Source organism: Camelina sativa, chromosome 10 (genome assembly GCF_000633955.1).
Source record: "Camelina sativa cultivar DH55 chromosome 10, Cs, whole genome shotgun sequence".
Lineage (NCBI taxonomy): Eukaryota > Viridiplantae > Streptophyta > Magnoliopsida > Brassicales > Brassicaceae > Camelina > Camelina sativa.
The window spans coordinates 19288305-19305469 of NC_025694.1; the positions used below are offsets into that span (position 1 = coordinate 19288305).

The following is a 17165-nucleotide window of genomic DNA, read 5'->3' on the forward strand; positions in this document are numbered from 1 at the left end:
GGGGAGATAAAAATACACATTAGCTTTGAACAACACACACCATCAAGAGACAACAGGCATCACAAATAAATAGAGGTATCATTCCTAACAATAATGTATTTATACTGAAAATAACCAAAAACCAAATTTAAATTCAATAAATATGAAACACATAGCTCTCCCAGATTGTCAACTAAAAAGAGGACCAAAGCAACAACATAGGGAACGATGTCAAGCAATGGAAGACAAATGAAGATGAAGATCATCAAAGGCATGGGAAAATTACTCCACAGAAAGTATCCTTCACATGGGGCACACCCAAAGTATCCTTATCCTAAAATTATTTTCTAGTCATACTTAACTTCATATTTAAATCCATATTTAACTCTCATATCCCCATATTGACACTTCACTTTATATACTTTGTACATGTACCAATGTATTGTTTTCCTCCTGAGGATACACTCCTACTAGATATACTACTACATGGAGGATACATTACTACATTATCCTCAGCCATTACTTGAAGTCAAGGCACACCAAAACTGTTACGTAAAGGTTTATTACATGATTTCTATTTCGTAGGAAAATCATTACAATGTAAACCACACCGGAGGCTTTTTCCGGCATATTATAGTGGATGTTGAGAGGTGAGTCTCTCCCCAGACGTAGCGGTTGCCACCGTGAACTGGGTTAACAAAGGTCCATGTTTTCAGGAAAATCAACCAAAACTAGTTTCAAATCAGGGGGAAAAAATAATAACATAAACAATCATACGACATACAATACAGCAAAATATAATCCACAAAATAATATTACTACAACCAATCTAACCCACGTAACGCGTGGGATTTTACCTAGTAAAAAATAAAATAGAGTTACAAAGATTAAGCCTTGAAGATTTATCTGATGGGTTGGCTAGGAGCTCCGAAAAGCTTGCACCTCAAGGTAGAACTTTAGTTACTTGGACACATCATAACATCAATTTGTTTTACATATTGGAACAGTCATATATGAGTTCATGTTTAAAGTCCCAACTGGCTCTATTTGCCCAATTATCTTCGTAGCTAATAGCGATCACATCACAAAGTTTGTATCTCATTTTTTCTATAATTTTATATCCTGTTCATTCATCTCATTGCATTATTATATACATCTTTTATATTTTTCAGTCTTTATAACATTTGATTCTTAAGCATAAAAGTTTTGTTGTGGTTAGTTTCTTGAGCATAATTTGTGAGAAAAATGCAAAAAAAAAGTTAGAGAGGTGCAGGCTTTTTAGAAAGATAAGAATCAGAAGTGATGAGACAACAACATTTGGAGATATGTCGAAGGGGAGTGAGTGTTATACACTGATTCATAAGACATGAGAGAGAATTCTTCTCAAGGGGAGTGAAATGGTAATAAGAAATCATCTGAGAGAATCAACAATGCAAAGAGTTGAAAAATTTGATGGCTTATTGGTGATATAAATTCTTGTTGTGGAAGATCAAAGAACTAAAAGTCTGCATCTACACTCCACGACAGGGGATGAATCACATTGTGGGAAAGATAAAGAATATGCATATTAGATTAGGCTATTTAAGTTGGTTCTGGACATAAGTTCCTTATAAATAAATTTAATTTTTTGTTTAGTAGTACTGTGTGCTCTTTTATTTTTATTTTGGCATATCCCTTTATTACTTTTTGGTTATTAAGACTAGAAGCGGGTTACGGGTAGACACTACCGTCAATGCTTTGTTATAAAAGTCCCGACCTTTCTTCTTCCCCATGCCATTTGGAAAATCAACTATTTAATTAATTTCTCGTAAACGAAAGAAACAAATAAAAAAAATAATGATTTAAATATAATAATGACACTTCACTTCATCGGTTCATTGATCATTACATATTTCTCGGAAAATGTTGAAATTTCGAAAGTAGACCTTTCGCCTTCGTCTTCCTTTTTAAGTAGACCAAACTGATAGTATGAGTTCACTCCAGATTTATCTTCTTCGTCTCTGTTTATTTTTCAAGTTCTCTATCTACAAAAATAAAAAAAATAAAAAAAATACTCTCTATTTGTCATTTCTATTCTTCTTGCCTCCTAAGACACGTTACGTGTTGCAACGTAACTCAGGTTAGTTATAGCAGTTGCTTTGATGGACAATCTTCTTGAAAGACGAAGGGTCATGGACGAGAACGAGAAAACAAGTCTGGCCAATAGAGTGTTCTCTTGGTCTATCAAAAATATTCTCAACAGAGATCTCCACAAGAACAAGGTTTTTTTTTGTTTTTTAATCTCTATTCACCCTTTCTTCTGTATATAGCTTTGAACTACGGTATATCTCTATGTTGTATTCCTCACCGCTGGTATATTTTGTCACAGATGAAGACAATACCAAACACGTTCAGATCTGTTGATGAATACCTTCAGTGTTTCGTTCCTCATCTACTTGAGGAAACACGGACCGAGTTGTTTTCCAGCTTCAAATCTTTATCCAAAGCTCCTGTCTTTGAAATAACTTCTATGGAGAGAAAAACTTCAAGTGGAAGCTCATCAAACAATTTGTTCTATGATATAAAAATAACTAATGCATTGAGTATTGGTGCGAAGTATCAGCCTAAAGGTGGAGATCTTATTGCTCTGACAAAGGAAAGGCCAAGACGGATCGATGAATTGAATCCTTTACTTCTCGCTTACGTATCCTATGATGGTGATCTTCTTATCACTGTTCATTCATCTAGATCGATATCAGATCTTGAAATGAACCGTATGTTCAGGGAAACTTCACTTCATTTTGGAGTTTTCCTCATGAATTTAACAACAAACACTCGAATTTGGAACGCTTTGCATAACGAAGCTGCCAATTTAACTCTTGTCAAGAGTGTTCTTCAGGAAAGTACTCTGGTACGTGTAATATATCATGATAAGTTTTCTCTTTGTAGCGTATATTTTTATTCTTCCATTGAGTGGTTTATGGTTTTGCTTGCGTTGCAGGCAACTAAGCAGTGTGTTTGTGCGAATGGTTTTGATGATTCTGAGTCTTCTGACCATGTTTTGGATATAATCCGTTCTGCGAAATTGAACTCGTCCCAAGAAGCTGCAATCTTGAGTTGCCTTGAGAAAAGGAACTTCTATCACGAGCACACTGTGAAGCTGATTTGGGGACCTCCTGGTACTGGCAAAACAAAGACGGTGGCAACTCTGCTCTTTTGCCTTCTCAAGCTAAAGTGCAAAACAGTTGTGTGTGCTCCTACAAACACAGCTATTGTAGAAGTAGTGTCGAGGCTCATGTCCTTATTTAAGGAAACTTGTTCATCAGAACACCCTACTTACGGGCTGGGGGACATTGTTCTATCTGGGAACCGCGACAGAATGGGGATTAAAGAAAAGGATGTTCTTCTTGATGTGTTTCTTGATGAGCGCGTTGGTAAACTTGGTAACCTTTTTTCCCCATATTCGGGTTGGAAGAAGAGGTTAGATTCACTGATAAAACTTCTTGAGAATACGGAGGCCAAGTACGAGCAGTATGTCCTTCTACTGGTCGAAGCTGAAAGAATAAAAGAAGAAGAAATGAAAAAGAAGAAGAAGAAGGAAGATGCTGAAAAAAATAAAGAAGGAGCTAACCATAAGAAACAAGATGTTGAAGAAACAAAGGAAGCTGCTAAACAGAAGCCGAAAGCCATAAAGATTCTTACATTTGGGGAGTTTGTTAAGAAGACTTTTGATGGCCTCAGTGACGAATTGGAGAAAGATATGGTTGATTTGTACACGCATCTTCCCAAGTCTTTCATTTCATCTGGACAAGTGAATAATATGGTCGCAGCTCGTCTAGCTCTTAAGCGCGTCAGATATTTCTTGAATGAGAACTCTACTAGAGATGATTTCAAGAAGGGAAGTTTCAGATTTGATTGCTTCAACAGACTCATCAGTTCTGATTGCCTCCAGGCTCTACGTTTACTTCCTGAACGTTTTGAGGTTACGGATATGCTGGAAAACAAAGATACAAAAAACTTTTGTCTACAGAATGCAAGCATAATTTTCTGCACAGCCTCAGGTGCTGCAGATATGAATCCGATAAGGACAGGACCGATCGACCTTCTTGTGGTCGATGAGGCGGCTCAGCTTAAAGAATGTGAATCAGTTGCTGCTTTGCAACTTTTTGGACTTCGTCATGCTGTTTTAATAGGAGATGAGCTTCAGTTGCCTGCAATGGTTCACAACGAGGTACTCTATTATCTTAAATAAATTGTCTTTCAATTTTCAAACTATATTTATACTATGGTTTTTTCTAATCACAAATTAATTGATGTTGGAAGATATGTGAAAAGGCGAAATTTGGAAGAAGCTTGTTCGAGAGATTGGTTTTGCTTGGTCACAGCAAACACTTGCTCGATGTCCAATACCGAATGCATCCTTCCATAAGTCGGTTTCCCAACAGAGAGTTCTATGATGGAAGAATCAAAGATGCTGCGAATGTTCAAGAAATCATTTATCAAAAGAGGTTTCTTCAAGAAAACATGTTTGGTTCTTTCTCTTTTATCAATGTTGGACGTGGAGAAGAAGAGTTTGGTGATGGACATAGTCCTAAAAACATGGTTGAAGTTGCTGTGATTTCTGAAATCATATCTGAGCTTTACAACGGTATAATTTTTATTTTTACCGATATTAATATGTTTTTCAGTATTCTTTTTTATTTTTATTAATGTGCTTAAGTTTTTAAATAGTATCAAGTGAAAGGAGAATGAAGATGAGTGTTGGAGTGGTTTCACCTTACAAAGGACAAGTCAGAGCAATTCAAGACAGAACCAAAAATAAGTACAGTTCCTTATCAGGTCAGCTATTCAGTTTGAATGTTCGGTCCGTAGATGGGTTTCAAGGTGGTGAAGAAGATGTTATCATCATCTCTACCGTCCGAAGTAACGGTAATGGAAAAGTGGGATTTCTCAACAACCGTCAAAGAGCTAACGTGGCACTAACTCGTGCAAGGCACTGTTTGTGGGTGGTTGGTAACGAGAAAACTTTGTCTCTGAGTGGTTCCATTTGGGCTAAACTGATAAGTGAGTCGAGAACACGTGGCTGCTTCTTCGATGCTGCTGATGAGAAGAGCCTAAGCGATGCCATGAATGATGCTTTGCTTGAGGATGTGTCTTCGAGTTTTGGATCTCTTTCCATCAGGAATGGTCTTGGGAGAAGAAATGCTTGGTAGATGTTTTTCTATGTTTTGTTTTTCCTATTAAAACGTTGCATCGGATTTATGTTGTTCTTTGGTGTTTATGGTTTTCAGTTCACCACATATTAAAACTCGACTTGTTCTTCTTTTGTCGTTTAAAAACCGTGGTCGTTTTGAACCATTTGGACTTGTTCTTCTTCCATCTTCAAAGTCATCAAAGCAGAAAACAGCAAATTCTTTCTATATGACAATTTACTAAGAGGACTAGCTAGACAAAATATCCTCTTAAATACAAGATCAGACTCGAGATAAAAATTCATACCGTACACTAGCTAGGATATAAAAAACTTCCCTAGTATACATGTGTTGTGGGCATCTCAAATGGAAGAATATATCAGCTCTATCTTCTTCTTAAAATATAGATTGTGTTTACTTTTCAACCCCCCAAATATAGGAATTAGAAACCTCTGGTTAATAAAACATTAGCTTGATCTACAAAAGACAACCTAGCTTGTTGTTTTTGCTGATGAGCTTCTCTCAAGCCACGTTATAACACTCTCTTATACTAGCTGAACCGTACCAGGTCCTAACATTTTAACATTGTACTATTCGAAATTCGAATTCACCACTTGATAGAAACGGGTTGATTAAGGACTGTTACTATCTCAGACTTGCTTGAGTTAGGTCCTTTCTACAGCTCTCTTGACGATATATCAAGTAATTCATTAAGTTTAACCATGAATGCTATGTTCTATAAAATCAACATCACAATTGAATTAATTTCTCTCGAAAAGGAAAAAGAAGTAAAGTAATGATTTAAATTTCCTATCAGTTTAATAAATCTTTACTCTTTCTACACTCTACGAATGCAAAGTGTCATGCATTAATAAATAATTTCTTGGAAACATGTTTAAATTTGAGTTCATTTCCAAAGTCTGTTTGGACTTTTCACCTTCTTCTTCCATATGAGTAGACAAAACTGATAGTCTTCTTCGTCTGCACAAATCCTCTTAAAATTTTTTTGCTTGTCTTCCCTTTTGGTAATTTCTAAACCTATCTAAGGTTGGTTATGGCTGTTGACTTGATGGATAATAAAGAAAGAAGAAGACTCTTGGCAAAAGAAGAGCAAACAAGTCTGTTTGCTAGTGTCTGTTCTTGGTCTATCAAAGATATCCTCAACGACGATCTCTACAAGGAAAAGGTTTTGATCTCTTTTGACCTTTTCATTAATAGCTCTTATTTTTGGTACCTATTTTCCTCATAGATGGTGTATTTTTGTAATAGATAAAGACAATACCAGACAGATTTAGTTCCGTTGATGAATACTTTCAGTGTTTTGTTCCTCACTTACTCGAGGAAACACGAACCGAGTTGTTCTCTAGCTTCAAATCTCTATCGAAGTCTCCTGTCTTCCAAATACTTTCTGTGGAGACAAGGACAAACGAATTTATCATCGATCAAGATTTTCATGACATAACATTAAAAGATTATGATGCAGTCGACAAAAGTGAAAAGTATGAGCCAAAGTGTGGAGATATTATTGCTCTGAGTCTGACAGAGGAAAGGCCAAGAATTGATGACTTGAACCCTTTACTTCTAGGCTACGTATTCTCAGTGTATGGGAATTTTAAATTCTCTGTTCACTTCTCTAGATCTATATCTAAGGATGAGAAACGTTTGTTTCGCTCCGGGGTTTTTCTCATGACTCTAACCACAAACACTCGGATTTGGAATGCTTTGCACAACGAAGCTGCTGATTCCACTCTAATCCAGAGCGTGCTTCAAGAAACTACTTCGGTACGTAACATAAATAACAGAGCTCTATTTTATGCTTCAATGGAGTGATTTGTGGGTTTACTTGTCTTGCAGGCTACTGAACAATGCTTTTCTTGTGAGAATGACGTTGATGGTTCTGACCTTGACCGTGTTTTGGATATAATCCGCTCAGCAAAACTGAACTCTTCCCAAGAAGCTGCAATTTTGGGTTGCCTTAATACAAGGAATTGTAATCACAACAAGAGTGTGAAACTGATATGGGGACCTCCTGGTCCTGGCAAAACAAAGACGGTGGCGACTCTTCTCTCTGCTCTTCTCAAACTGAAGTGCAAAACAGTTGTGTGTGCTCCTACAAACACAGCTATTGTAGCAGTTGTGTCGAGGCTATTGGCTTTATCTAAAGAAACAATTGTGTGTGCTCCTACAAATCCAGCTATTGCTGAAGTAGTATCGAGGTTCTCGTCTTTGTTCTATGGAACTTCTACGTTAGAACGTACCACTTACGGTATGGGGAATATAGTTCTTACTGGAAACGGCGAAAGAATGGGGATAAAGAAGAACAGAGCTCTTCTCAATGTGTTTTTTAAAGATCGCGTCAGTAAACTTGGTAAATTGTTTTCACCATCTTGTGGATGGAAGAAGAGGTTGGAGTCAATCATAGATTTTCTTGAGAACACAGAGGCTAAGTACGAGCAACATGTGCATGAATTAGTAGAACGTGCAAAGATGATAGAAGAGGAAAAGAAGAAGAAGAAGAAGAAAGAAGCTGATGAAAGGAAGAAAGAAAGATCTGAAAAGAAGAAGGAAGATGATGAGAGTGTGACGGAAGAAGTTGAAGAGATGAGGATGCAAGAAGTTGTAAACATTCCTACATTTGGAGAGTTTGTGAAGAAGAACTTTAATGGCTTAAGAGAGGAATTAGGGTTTGATATGGTTAACTTGTGCACTCATCTGCCTAAGTCTTTCATTTCATCTAGAGATGTGAAGAACATGATAGCAGCCCGCCAAGCTCTTCACCGTGTTAGATATTTCTTGATGGAGAACTCTTCTAGAGATGATTTCAAGAAAGGTGGTTTCAGATACAATTGCTTCAACAGACTCATCAGTGTTGATGCTCTTGGGTTTCTATGTCTACTTCCAAAATGTTTTGGGATTCCTAGCCTAGGAAACTTTGAAGATATCAGGAAATTTTGTCTACAAAATGCAGACATAATCTTCTGTACAGCCTCAGGTGCAACAAATATGAATCCGGCGAGGATAGGCTCTGTCAACCTTCTTGTGATCGATGAGGCAGCTCAGCTTAAAGAATGTGAATCAGTTGCTGCATTGCAGCTTCCTGGTCTTCGACATGCGCTCCTAATAGGAGATGAGTATCAGTTACCTGCAATGGTTCATAATGATGAATGCGAAAAGGCGAAATTCGGAAGAAGCTTGTTTGAGAGATTGGTTCTGATTGGTCATAACAAACATTTGCTTAACGTTCAATATCGAATGCATCTTTCCATTAGTCGTTTCCCTAATAAGGAGTTTTACGATGGGAGAATCACAGATGCATCATTTGTTCAAGAAAGCAATTACGAAAAGCGGTTTCTTCAAGGTAACATGTTTGGTTCTTTCTCTTTTATAAATGTTGGACGTGGAAAAGAAGAGTTTGGTGATGGACATAGTCCCAAGAACATGGTTGAAGTTGCTGTCATTTCCGAAATCATATCAAATCTTTTCAAAGGTATATAGACGTACACCATCTTTTATTGATTTTGTAATTTGTTTTTTCATTATTATTTTTTGGTTAATTTGCTTAAATCTTGAGACAGTTTCAAGTCAAAGAAGGCAGAAGATGAGTGTTGGAGTTATTTCACCTTACAAGGGACAAGTGACAGCAATCCAAGATAGAATTGGTGATAAGTATGGTTCCTTACCAGATCAGCTTTTCACTTTGAATGTTCAATCGGTAGATGGGTTTCAAGGAGGAGAAGAAGATGTCATCATCATCTCTACTGTTAGAAGTAACGTTAAAGGGAACGTGGGATTTCTCAATAATCGTCAAAGAGCCAATGTGGCACTTACTCGAGCGAGACATTGTTTATGGGTGATTGGTAACGAGATGACTTTGGCTCTGAGTGGTTCGATTTGGACAAAACTGATAAGTGAGTCGAGAACACGTGGATGCTTCTTCAATGCTGCTGATGATAAGAATCTAAGTGATGCCATGAGTGATGCTTTGCTTGATGATGTGTCTTCTAGTTTTCGATCATTTTCTATTAGGAATGACTATGGGAGAAGAGATGGTTGGTAGTTTTTTTTTATTTTGTCTTGTTTTCTGTTTTTTTTTTTCTCTATGAAAACTTTGTATTGGATATATGATCTTTTGTGGCATTTATTTATGGTTTCCCTTTCTATATGAAAACAAATAAAAATAATTATTTCATCAGCAATTCTTAAATTCTTTTTTTCTGATCATAGGCTTATGAATCTCTCTAGCAAAGTATACGTTATTACTTTGCACACTCTACCCAAGCAAAGTCTCTTATATGGTTCACTGATCACTGCATTTTCAAATATACATTAACATGATTTTTTTTGGAAAAATGTTGAAACCTGAGATAGTGATTTATGTCGTGGATGAGGGAAAGATTATTGGTGGTTTCTTATAAGTGGGTTGTTAAACACTGTTCAAATATACATTAACATGATTTTTTTTGGAAAAATGTTGAAACCTGAGATAGTGATTTATGTCGTCGATAAGGGAAAGATTATCGGTGGTTTCTTATAAGTGGGTTGTTAAACACTGTTTGATTTTTTTTATGAATTAATTGTTTATTGTTTTGAATATAAGAACCCATGATCTCTTAGTTAAAATTTTCTCCTCCAATGGTAGGTTCTAATTCTGGATCTCTTATTTTTAAAAATATTGTTCTTTGAAATTTAAAAATTGTAAATAGAATAGAAGTGTTATAAATGTGTAAACATTTAAGATTTTATAAAAATAGAAAATATTACATTTAATTAATTTTTAAACATACAAAACATAATAAAAACATTAATACATATTACAATAAAAGTACAATTCATAAATGGAGAAAAGGATAAATTTTAGTACTGATTTGCTCCAAATTTTGCCCAAATATTCTCAACCAAATCATCTTGCAAGCGTTTATGTTTTTCTCGATCACGAACATCCATTCGAATCTTGAGCATAGTAGCAACACATGAAGGCATGACTGTTGGAAGCGTGTAGTCAACTTCTGAAGCTCTATTTGACTCCAATTGTGCGAATTCAGTTTCATCAAGCACAGTGTACCCATCTTGTTCGTCCTCTACTATCATAGTGTGTAGTATGATACACGCTCTCATTATTTTCCCAATTTTTACCTTATCCCAAATAAGAGCCGGGTTTTCGACTATGACAAATCAAGCCTACAAAACTCCAAAAGCACGCTCTACATCTTTACGCACAGCTTCTTGTTGTCTCGCAAATAAAGAGGCTTTTGGTGTTTGTGGAAGTGGAATAGATTGGATAAAAGTAGCCCATTTTGGATAAATACTATCTGTCAGATAGTAAGCCAATTTATACTCATGTCTGTTGACATTGTATTTAACTTTAGGAGCTCGACCATGCAAAATATCATCAAAGACTGGAGATCGCTCAAGAATATTGATATCGTTTAATGTACCTGGTGGTCCAAAGAAAGCATGCCGGATCCATAGATCATACGAAGCTACCGCCTCTAAAACGATTGTGGGCTTTCCAGATCCGCGGGTGTATTGACATTTCCATGTGGTGGGACAATTCTTCCACTCTCAATGCATACAATCGATGCTTCATATCATGTCGGAAAATCCGCGAAACTCGTCAATGTCGAGTAGTCGTTGAAGATCTGCTGGTGTGGGTCTTCTCAAGTACTCATCTCCAAATAAATTTATGACTGAATCTGTAAAATTGTCCAAGCATGATAGCGCCATGGTTTCAGAAAGTCGGAGGTATTCGTCAACCGCATCAGCTGCAGAACCATATGTCATCATACGAATTGTTGTTGTACACTTTTGCAATGTAGACAGACCCAAGCTTCCGATAGCATCTCTTATTTGTTGAAAGAATAGAATTTCATTTGTGATTTTATCCACAATACGAATGAATAATGGCCATACAAACCATACAAATAAGTTATCACCAAATATTTGAAACACTAAAAACACAAACATAGTTAATAAAACCATACAAATAAGTTATCACCAAATATTTGAAACACTAAAAACACAAACATAGTTAATAAAACACTACATTCTTTAACATTTAACCTCATGACATCATGTCATCAATTAGCTTCTCCTTAAGAGCTATTTCTGATTCAGTTAGTGAATCCTTTTTAGCAATCAGATTTTCAAGCATCACATGCTTGATATGCTCCTTCTTCATAGCGAACTCCTTCTCTTTCAATTTGATGTCCTTCTGCTTCATCTCATACATCTTCGACCCACGCTCCAACTGAAACTCCAAGTAAGCTTTGTCATCTTCCTCCACATCTGGTTGGCTGTTAGAGCTTTTTTTGGACTTCCCCTTGGCAGCCTTAACACCAGGAGGACAGGACAATGTTTCATCCACATCAATCGGATGGTGTGCATCCTATTCAGACCCATCAATACCCACTCTTCCCCTTTTCACACCATTTCCTTTAATAGATGTGGAAGCACACCATTTTTGATCGTATCTTAAGTCTCGCCATGCATGCTCCAAGGTAAACTTATGTCCATGATCATTAAGGTATATCTGATGTGCTAACTTGATCACATCATCTTCATTCTGTCCACTAGTCTTCTCTCTTGTGGCAGTCTCGTAACAACCAACGAACTTGCACACCAAGTCGTTTATCCTCCCCCACCTCTGCTTACAATGACTCGGCTCCCTCTTTGGTCGACCTTTTGCATTTGGACAGGATGCAAAGTAATCTGCAATCCTTCCCCAAAACGCACCACGTCTTTGCTCATTTGAAGTCACCGGATCCTTGCTCGTGTTGAGCCAAGCGGAGACAAGCATGATATCATCAGTTGGTAACCATGCATGCCTTGACTTGCGGTTTTCTTGAGGGGATTCAGGTTCAGATGGAGCTTCATAACATGGACTTAGAGAAGGAGTGTATTCGAGGTTTTGGGTATCAAGTTGACTTTGTAACATATTCAAATAGCCAGAGGTGGGACGATATGGATTCACGTAGTCATTTGGATCCATATTCAAAGGGCGAAGGAGTTTTGTTTTGTTTGTGTTAAAGGATAAACAAGAGATTGCTAAAGGGCGAAGGAGTTGTGTTTTGTTTGTGTTAAAGGAGAAACAAGAGATTGCTAAAGGACGAGGGAGTTGTGTTTTGTTTTTTCACCATGAAGAGTAAGACTTTGAATTTATAAAGTTTAGGTTATATTTACTTTTACAACTAGTTGGTTTAAATTTTGAAATTAAGTGTTTACCTAAACTACAACAACCAAACATTAAACATCTTCACAACCAACTAACACAAAACTTCAAACAATAACATCAATGACTGACTAGACTAGTACCTACACTAGCAAGTACTAAACCTATTTATCACAACCAACAAACAAAAGCTTTAACATCAATGACTAGACTAATACCTACACTAGCAAGTACTAAATCTATTTATCACAACCAACGAACAAAAGCTTTAACTAACACCAAATAAATGAAAAAAATTGAGGATGATGACTACCTTCCTTCATGGCCGAAGAGGTAGCACAGTCTATACTCATCAATCATCAATCCATGTTTGTCCATTTAACCTCAAAACAAAAGAGAGATCCGCGGTTAATGAAGCCCGAATTCGAAATACAATTAATCATTCATGGCCAAATGAATTCGAATTTGTCAACCATACCAAATGATATTACTATAAGCTAAATCGAACAAGAACAATGTACTCTTAAATTATACAATCATGTGTTAATAACAGAAACAATTACAAAATCAGTGATATTGAAAGAGATATTGTTTTGACAAAATCAGTTAGATAACATATCCATCTTCAGACGCTATCTAAACTTAACCAAAACGGATCATCATTAGCTTACACAAATAACAACACCAAAAACAACTAATAGCTTCTGTTGAATAAAGTTAGTAACTTTAATCAGCATATCGCGAGACATTCATGGCCAAATCTTTTCAAATTCATCATAACCAGAGTTAAAAAGACAACATCTACTAAACATAAGGATCAATTCGGAACACATGATCACCAAGAACCATAATTTTCTAAGAAACATCAAAAAACCCTAATTTCCGATCCAAAATAAAAAAACCCTAATTATAAAACACTAATCAGGATTGATTCAATTACTAATTGTATTGAGAAACTTACCCTATGCTTCCAATTGATTCAATCTCTTTCGATTGAGTGGACTCCCAATTCATGATTCACGATTCCAAATCGCCTCTCCTACAGCCTCTCGGAGCCGATTCACGATTCAATCTATCGCGATGGGACACAGCCAAGTCATCAATTCACGATGATGAGCATCTCCTCCGACCACAATCTCCTCTTCCTCCACACCCTTCGATTCCAAATACAAATCTTCATTTTTTCGCAATCGTGAGAGAAAGAGAGAGAGAGAGAGAGAGAGAAGAAAGAAATGATATGCGATCCAAATAATTTTTTTCCCTTTTTCTATTTTTTTTACGACCAATACAATACTAACATGTATCGTCTCTTAGATCAGAAATGGATATAATATATAAGGGGCTCTCCTAGAATTTTTCTTTTGTTCTGATTTATTTTTTTTCCACCTCTTTAGTATTTTTGAAGTGGACAAAAGATAATGATGATTTTGAAAGTGGTATCATACAAGTTATATTTTTGAAATTCTAATATTTTTTCAAGATTACAATTCACTTAAAAATGTATTTTCAGCTTTTGGGAATAAAAATGAAACCTTGAAATGGAACTTTTGTATCCATTGTGGCCTTTAATCATATTGAAATTAAACCTTTACGTCTTTATAAATAACAACAGTAACTAGTTACCAGCATGAATATTACCTAACTAGGAGAGTTAGCCACACTTTTGTGTGGGCAAATACTGATTATAAAAAATAATTTAAAAAAAAAAAATTAAGGGTAAAAGAAGTCAATTTTGTGGCAGTTTAACGTGAGTCATGCATCTTGACTTCTACTTAAATATATTAGATTACTTGGTCACAACTCACAAGATTCAACTGCACAAAACAGCCAACTGAAGAAGCAAAACATCTTTACATGTTCAAGATGCTGCTGCGCTTGAATCCATTTTTATATGTAACAGCTCAGGTTAGTAAATCTAAAAACGATAAGAGAAAAGATGTAAAAACTCATTAACGCACAAAACACACATGAGGAACAGACATATTGCATTTGATATATATACTACAGCAAAAAGGGAATAAATCGCATAAACAAACTAAGCACAAAACCAAACAAATAGTGGGGTAGCTACGTAGATTACGTGATGCCTTAAACCTCACAACAACAAGTTGTATGCTTAATTCCACGGAGAATCCAATTAAGCATATCTAATTAAGGTTACGTTCAGAGGTTTAAAGGGGAATGCAAGAAAGAGTCGTCTACAAATATCTTAAACAGAAAGGTGAGATAAGAGATGATTCTGATCTCCAAAACATAAAGCTCAAAGCTGGTTTTTCTAGAAGACAGGGCGTTCAGAATTTAACCTTGCACTTACAAACATGGCACACCGACATGTCATTGTCTTCAGTTCTTATCTTGGCTCGATACGAACTGAGAGACAAATTCCACAAGTCATTAGATTCCTCAGATTGTGTTGCTACCAAACTCACGTTGCCAGCAACATTTCTGCGTTTAACATTATTGCCTCGGTTCCTTCTGGTCGTGGTCGAAGTTTGAGAACCGCATGCCTCATGAACTCCAGAAGAGTCACATAACCTTTGACTGACGGAAGCCTTTCTCTTCGGTTGAGGATTTCCAACTTTCATTCCCTCGGGAGACCAATCTGTCGGCTTGAAGCGGTCGCCAAGACTCAGAACAGTTTTAATCATGCAATGAACCGAAGGATCATGAGCTTCGTTTCCCCATTTAGGAACAATCAAATCTCCACGCGAATAATGCAAGTGTGTTACACGAACCTAACAAATAAACAAATACAATGTAAGCATCCGACTTGTAAATTTATACCTTCTAATGTTACTACTACAAATGTAAAATAAAAAAAAAAAACTAATCACCAATATAACATAAACGTAATAACTAATTTAATACCTTCCCATATTCTCTCATATCTTCCAATAGTAACTGGTCCAAGTCAAATGGCTTCGTACTACTAGGCCTACCACCTTTCCATCTTGTTAGTTCCACGCCCTCGCACTCTCTCTTATTACCAAATGTCTCCCCTAAACGATGGAACGACCAGTACCCCCACACTTGCAGAACCTGGACAAATCCATCCATAACAAGGCTGTATTTGTCTAAATCCGCGGATTTGATAGCACGAATCAGATGCAAAAACGTCAGTCTCCCCCAAGGATACATGTCAAATGTATCTCTGCTCAGCACCTTTTTAGCAATTGAAACTGGAATCCTACCAACTCGCCGGTCTTTTGCAAAAACACAAATATACAACAAACACAATAATCCAAGCCTAGTCCTGTCCTCAACAGACCAACCACTGCACTCATCCAACGACCTAGCCAAGCTTTCCCAACTTGGACCTTTGTTAGGCGGTAACTTGAGCATCGTCCAGAACTCATTTTGGTGGTTTATTACGGCATCATCATCATCATAATCCAGTGGGAGTTCCTCGCAGTTTAGTCCTGTGAGATGTTTGAATTCATTGAGCGAAAACCTAACTGGTTGGTCTCCCAACAAACACCATATTTCGTACGGTTCCTGGACGACAAGCTGACGGATAAGCAAGTGCTGCACAATCCTCCCAGAAAAGACAAAGTCAGCTTCGTAAAACCCCACAAATACTCCTAGACACGAAATCCTCAAGTTGAGCAACGCATCAGCTCCTAGTTTTGTGGAAACCTTAAGCATCTTTTCTTTCTGAGATTGGTAATTCAAACTCTTCCTAGGCATCGGCTCTGTCCCATGAGTAAATAACCTAATTGGTAACTGTCTATTATTGTTGTTCTTTGTCACCGCCATAAACTCTCGATCTGAGAATGACCACCACAAAGAACATGAAACGACACATACAAAAAAAAAAAAAAAGCTCTATAATTTTTCTTCAACTCTGAAATTATTCAAACCAAAACCTGGAAAACGGTATGGTAAAAGCAGCCAGCTGGTGAAAAAAACGACCCCAAATTATTGTAACTCCTCACCTTCTGAAGCAACCATTACCTAAAAGCAGAGAGAAGATATAAAAAAAAAAAGACCCAAATGAGATAGGTTCTACACAAGTGAGACAATAAGGGTTATACAGAGTTGATAAAACCGAGGAAAAAAAAAAGTTACTGTAGCCAAGTCGTAACCTGTAAGTCACTCTCGTCTTCTTCTTTACGAGCAAATAGAGAAGAAAACACACAATGTGTGTTACACATGGAACCAGGGCTGGTCTTCCTTTTCACTTGTATTTTTAAAAAGGAACGCTGACTTCACAAAACGTCACCGTTTCATACTACTCAAAAACTCAACCGTTTCACCTTCTCCAATCGGAAAAAAGTGATGTTTTATTTAATTTTTCGAGAATTTTCTCAGTTTCTTAAAAACGTCATCGTTTCAACCAATTAAGACTGGTGGTGCTTTCGTCTTCTTCTCCAGTCGAAGTCGTCGTTTTAGATAACTTTAAACGAGGAGATCTCTCAGTTCCCTTCATAAGAAAAGCAAAGTCGCATCAATGGCGATCACCGAGTTTTTGCCTAAAGAGTACGGATACGTCGTCATCGTCGTCGTTTTGTATTGCTTCCTCAATTTCTGGATGAGTTTCCAAGTTGGCGGAGCTCGCAAGAGGTTTTTTTCTTTTTCTTTCATAACCTTCCCTATCGATTAGATCTGAATCGTACTCTGTTTCTAAAGTTTGAGTTTGTTTTTGTTGTGAAAATCGATTCGATTTTTGTTGAGTTTGTTGAATCATCACAAGAGATTTTGAAATCCGCAGGTACAAAGTGTTTTATCCATCATTATATGCAATAGAATCAGAGAACAAAGATGCTAAGCTCTTCAACTGTGTTCAGGTTTGTATTCATTTTACAGTACTTTTGATTTTTTTTTTTTTTTTTTTTTTTTTTTTTTTT

General features: G+C 36.7%; 4 protein-coding genes across 4 annotated transcripts in view; 3 read left to right on the top strand and 1 right to left on the bottom strand.

Annotated features, from left to right (window-relative positions):
* LOC104719336 (helicase sen1-like) lies at positions 2121-5171 on the top strand. The gene is made up of 6 exons (XM_010437247.2): positions 2121-2240; positions 2348-2869; positions 2960-3562; positions 3635-4189; positions 4294-4606; positions 4690-5171. The coding sequence occupies exons 1-6, from the start codon at positions 2121-2123 to the stop codon at positions 5169-5171; spliced, it is 2595 nt and encodes an 864-aa protein (XP_010435549.2).
* LOC104720512 lies at positions 6205-9207 on the top strand. The gene is made up of 5 exons (XM_019230771.1): positions 6205-6336; positions 6420-6932; positions 7005-7312; positions 7388-8637; positions 8726-9207. Exons 1-5 carry the CDS (start codon positions 6205-6207, stop codon positions 9205-9207), a joined length of 2685 nt encoding a protein of 894 aa, XP_019086316.1.
* On the bottom strand, positions 11212-12138 carry LOC104720513 (glutathione S-transferase T3-like). Its single transcript, XM_010438405.1, has 2 exons — positions 11560-12138; positions 11212-11478 (listed from the first exon to the last, which is right to left on the bottom strand). Exons 1-2 carry the CDS (start codon positions 12136-12138, stop codon positions 11212-11214), a joined length of 846 nt encoding a protein of 281 aa, XP_010436707.1.
* The window catches only part of LOC104719337 (microsomal glutathione S-transferase 3), a 2106-nt gene continuing 1606 nt past the window's right edge, over positions 16666-17165 (top strand). The window contains exons 1-2 of the mRNA XM_010437248.1: positions 16666-16881; positions 17030-17105. Coding sequence (XP_010435550.1) covers positions 16769-16881; positions 17030-17105 — 189 coding nt within the window. The 5' untranslated portion in view covers positions 16666-16768. The remainder of the gene's footprint in view (positions 16882-17029; positions 17106-17165) is intronic.

Bases quoted from the DNA above. Each gene is read 5' to 3' on its own strand.
- LOC104719336 (XM_010437247.2), top strand. From the start codon at position 2,121: ATGGACAATCTTCTTGAAAGACGAAGGGTCATGGACGAGAACGAGAAA. The intron at 2,241-2,347 runs GTTTTTTTTTGT...ATTTTGTCACAG, and splicing joins GAGATCTCCACAAGAACAAG to ATGAAGACAATACCAAACAC. The intron at 4,190-4,293 runs GTACTCTATTAT...ATATGTGAAAAG, and splicing joins CTGCAATGGTTCACAACGAG to GCGAAATTTGGAAGAAGCTT.
- LOC104720512 (XM_019230771.1), top strand. From the start codon at position 6,205: ATGGCTGTTGACTTGATGGATAATAAAGAAAGAAGAAGACTCTTGGCA. The intron at 6,933-7,004 runs GTACGTAACATA...CTTGTCTTGCAG, and splicing joins TGCTTCAAGAAACTACTTCG to GCTACTGAACAATGCTTTTC. The intron at 8,638-8,725 runs GTATATAGACGT...ATCTTGAGACAG, and splicing joins CATATCAAATCTTTTCAAAG to TTTCAAGTCAAAGAAGGCAG.
- LOC104720513 (XM_010438405.1), bottom strand. From the start codon at position 12,138: ATGGATCCAAATGACTACGTGAATCCATATCGTCCCACCTCTGGCTAT. The intron at 11,479-11,559 runs GTGGGTATTGAT...CCTGGTGTTAAG, and splicing joins ATGGTGTGAAAAGGGGAAGA to GCTGCCAAGGGGAAGTCCAA.